The sequence below is a fragment of the Bactrocera latifrons genome, unplaced genomic scaffold, assembly GCF_001853355.1.
Source record: "Bactrocera latifrons isolate USDA-ARS-PBARC rearing strain unplaced genomic scaffold, ASM185335v1 scaffold_479, whole genome shotgun sequence".
Classification (NCBI taxonomy): Eukaryota; Metazoa; Arthropoda; class Insecta; order Diptera; family Tephritidae; genus Bactrocera; species Bactrocera latifrons.
In genome coordinates this window covers 55,849-59,449 of record NW_017537133.1, presented here as the reverse complement: position 1 = coordinate 59,449, position 3,601 = coordinate 55,849, and the positions used below count along the sequence as shown (strand labels likewise).

Sequence of the window (3,601 nt, the reverse complement as noted above, 5' to 3'; positions counted from 1 at the left end):
CATTATTTAGGCAGTCTATTTTCATAATTATATACGAATTTATATGGAAGTCAAGTTATAAGCAAAGTGATTTTTGTTAGATCGCAAAGACGGCAAGATTTATCTCCACTAATTGCAGGYTAGGCGGTTAGATCAATTACGGAAAATTCAAAATTCACAGAAGGTAGTGGTTTATTGTTGAGAGTGAGCTTTTTTCTAATGGAGAGTAAAGAGTCTAAGTAGATTTGGGCTGATTTATACGAAAAGGAAACTTGTGGTTTTAGAAAGACTGACMCGGAACTAACTGCTAAAGCATGAAGTGGCGGAAGCGCATCATTTTCAACAATATATTTTAGACTTACGGGTATATAACAGATGCTTCTTCAGATGGTGATTTTCAATGAGACATAATTCATAAAGAACAGATCTACTCCGGAACAACTATTGCAAAAAGAGAAAGTTTGTTATCAAATATATAGTATTCGGGTGACATAATCGTCCAGCAGAGTCGATAAGACGAGCAACGTTGGGTCGATTCCGCACCATATTTACGTTGGATTATAATATGCATTCYYAKAGACGCCGTACAGCGCRTACAGTAGRCGCTGCACTGGAGTAGAGTAACGAAGAAAACCCGGGTTAGAGCTGTGCCTATCCACTTTACGGAAGGTTTGCGCGTTTACAAAATCCAACTCGTCCAGGAATTGAAGCCGAGAGACATCATGCACATCGCATTAATGGATCAAAACAAGATGGAACAGAGTATCAAAGACGACACGAATTGAAGTAATAACCATYCACCTTATGGAAKATTTTACGGAAGGATCTTRAGTTGCGGGCTTACAAAATCCAACTCGTGCAAGACATGAAGCCGAACGACCAACAATTCTCACTGAAAATCGACGCAGGTTTATATTTTTTCAATACAGCAGCAGGCCACAGTGTTTCTGTTAATGTAGAACGCTTTAGAGAAATGATCAATGACTTTTTGGACCTTGATTTGGTGGATGTTGATATGGACGACCTTTGGTTCCAATAAAACGGCGCTATATGTTTGCAGCAAACGAAACAATCAATTTATTGAAGGTAASTTTTKGTTGGCGCGTTATCTCAAGTCGCGGCCTTTAGGATCGGKAGAYTTAACACCGTTGAAYTATTGTTAGTGGGATTATGTGAAGCCAGTTGTCAACGCAGAGCCAAAGCCAGAGACGATTAAGGACTTGTTCGACAAGCTTTTATTAACACAAGGTCCCAATTGATGCTGAAGGAAGAAAGAAGCCAAAACAGAGGATTTCGATCTCTTTAACTAAACAGCTCGGCACTAAAATTTGTCGAAAATTGGGGCTCTCGGCTGGACTTTATTTKACTAAACATGGCGTTCAGTAGTCCTAGGTCATTCTTAAAACATAACGGCAAATCCTTCTCATTTTTTCTCTCTCCAAAAATAGTTAACTAAAATTTTATAAAAATATAAGCCCTGGCATGTGGCTTGAATGCCTTAATTTTATACATATATAGACAGCAGTGGTGGGGGGATGGTGACAAAACTGCGTGCGAGCTGACCAACACAAAAATTGCAAAAAATATCGAAATATCGATTGCACTACAAATTGAAGAGACTTAAGCAGGGAGGCGAAGACCTATAAGTTTGGTGTAGTTTCACACCTTACCCATGCAATACAGCGTTACCGTTAGCTAAGACGAGAGAGTACGAAATAAGAAGAACACAAATACAAATTAGACTGAAGAAATGAATGGAACGAGGCAGACAGGTGTTATTTTTAGAAGGGATTACAGCCAAGTAATTTGTGCAACTTTGTAGCGACACAGCCATTTATGTCGAATTTTGGTCAAGGGTAAAACAAAAATCTACATAGAAGTAAAATGTTTTCAATTTATTTAACCCACAAGTTGGCAACGCGCGCTTGCAAATTTACCTACAAAAACAGGTGACGGTCTCCTCCACATCCAGTGGCAGTGATAGCTGTGTTGCGGTGGCACCACCGCGCTGCTGTGGCACAGCGCGTCCAGGAACATGTTGGCGCGACGACGACGTCGACGTGGACGCATGCAGRAACGAGGCACCCGGAAATGTTGCGGTCGACACATTCGCGCTTGCCGCACCGGTAGAGGATGGTGTCTGCGGCACCGAATCCGCCGCATCCGAGGCCAACGGCACGGCGGAGTAGCGCACGAGTATGGCACGACTGACACGATTGCCGCCCGTCAAATTCGAAATGGCCCAATTCATTGTGGTGCCAGCAGGAAAGCAAGGATGCACCGCGCGAGGTTTACTTATGCACCGAGTGCGTATGAAATGTACCGCACGGTTTCACTGACAGTACAAATATAGTGTTGGCGGCTAGAGTGGCTGTCACGGGCAGAAGTAGTAGCAACGAACCGCACGAAATTGCCAAATGCGACTGAAGAATAAAAATCGCTGGCGCGCACACAAAACMAGCTGGCTKGTCGTGTGGAAAGTGAACAAACCAGAGGTGGCACGACACTTGAAGCGCCGATGGTGGCAAAAATGACGCCTGACAGAAATACATATGCGAACAACAWAGTTATTGGAGAAAAAATAAAGCAAAAACCGGAAGGAAAATGCGGCTGAAGGCACAGTGATATTTTGATGCAAGTTAATGCAACTTTTTTTTAGAAAACAAATATACTGTGGTTGCAGGAAATAAATGCAAATATATGTTTCGGAAAGTAATGCAATGTTAACGGAACTTATATTGCAAATAAAAGTTAGGGATGGAATGCCAAATTTCATGAAGATGTTTTGATAAATAAAAGAGTTTTACATACAAAAACTTGATTTTGAATGTTCAGTTTGTATGGCAGCTATATGCTATAGTGGTCCGATCTGAATAATTTTTTAGAGATAATGACGTTGCTTTGGACAATAATACGTGCCAAAAATAGTGTAACTATCTTATCAAAACAAAAAGTTTTTCATAGAAGAACTTGGTTTTTAAGGAGCAGTTTGTATGACAGCTATATGCTATAGCGGCTCGATCTGAACAATTTGTTTGGAGATTATAGCGTTGCTTTGGACAATAACCCCCAGCAAATTGGATGCAGATATCTTGCCAAATAAAAAAGTTTTTCATAGGTGCACTTGATTTTCAACCTTCAGTTTGTATGACAGCTATATGCTATAGTGGTCCGATCTACACAATTACTTCGGAAAGTGTAGCATTGCCTTTTAAAATTTTGTATGCCCAATTTTGTGAAGATACCTCTTCAAATAAAAGAATTTTCCATACAAGAACTTGATTTTGAACGTTCACTTTGTATGGCAGCTATATAGTCCGATATCGTCCGTGCCTACAAACGTGCGACTTTTTGTGGAGAAAAGGAYGTGTGCAAAATATCAGATCGACAWCTCGAAAACTGAGGGATTAGTTCACGTATTGTATATGCAGTTGGACAGACGAACGTGGCAAAAAGTATAGGTATATGAAAAATAAAAATAATTGTAAATTAACTCTGTTAATAGAAAAAAAATTAAATTAATTTCCTTTAATTTAAATTTTGGATTTTATGATATTTTATTTTTTATCATTATTATTTTTTATTTCTTTTTTTACTTTTACTTTTATGATTTTTATTTTTA

General features: G+C 39.4%; 1 protein-coding gene across 1 annotated transcript; it reads right to left on the bottom strand.

The window, feature by feature from the left end:
• Positions 1 to 1,912: 1,912 nt before the first annotated feature.
• LOC108973422 (MOB kinase activator-like 2) lies at positions 1,913 to 2,554 on the bottom strand. Its single transcript, XM_018940680.1, has one exon. It carries the CDS (start codon positions 2,228 to 2,230, stop codon positions 1,913 to 1,915), a length of 318 nt encoding a protein of 105 aa, XP_018796225.1. The 5' UTR covers positions 2,231 to 2,554.
• Between the last annotated feature and the right edge of the window lie 1,047 nt (positions 2,555 to 3,601).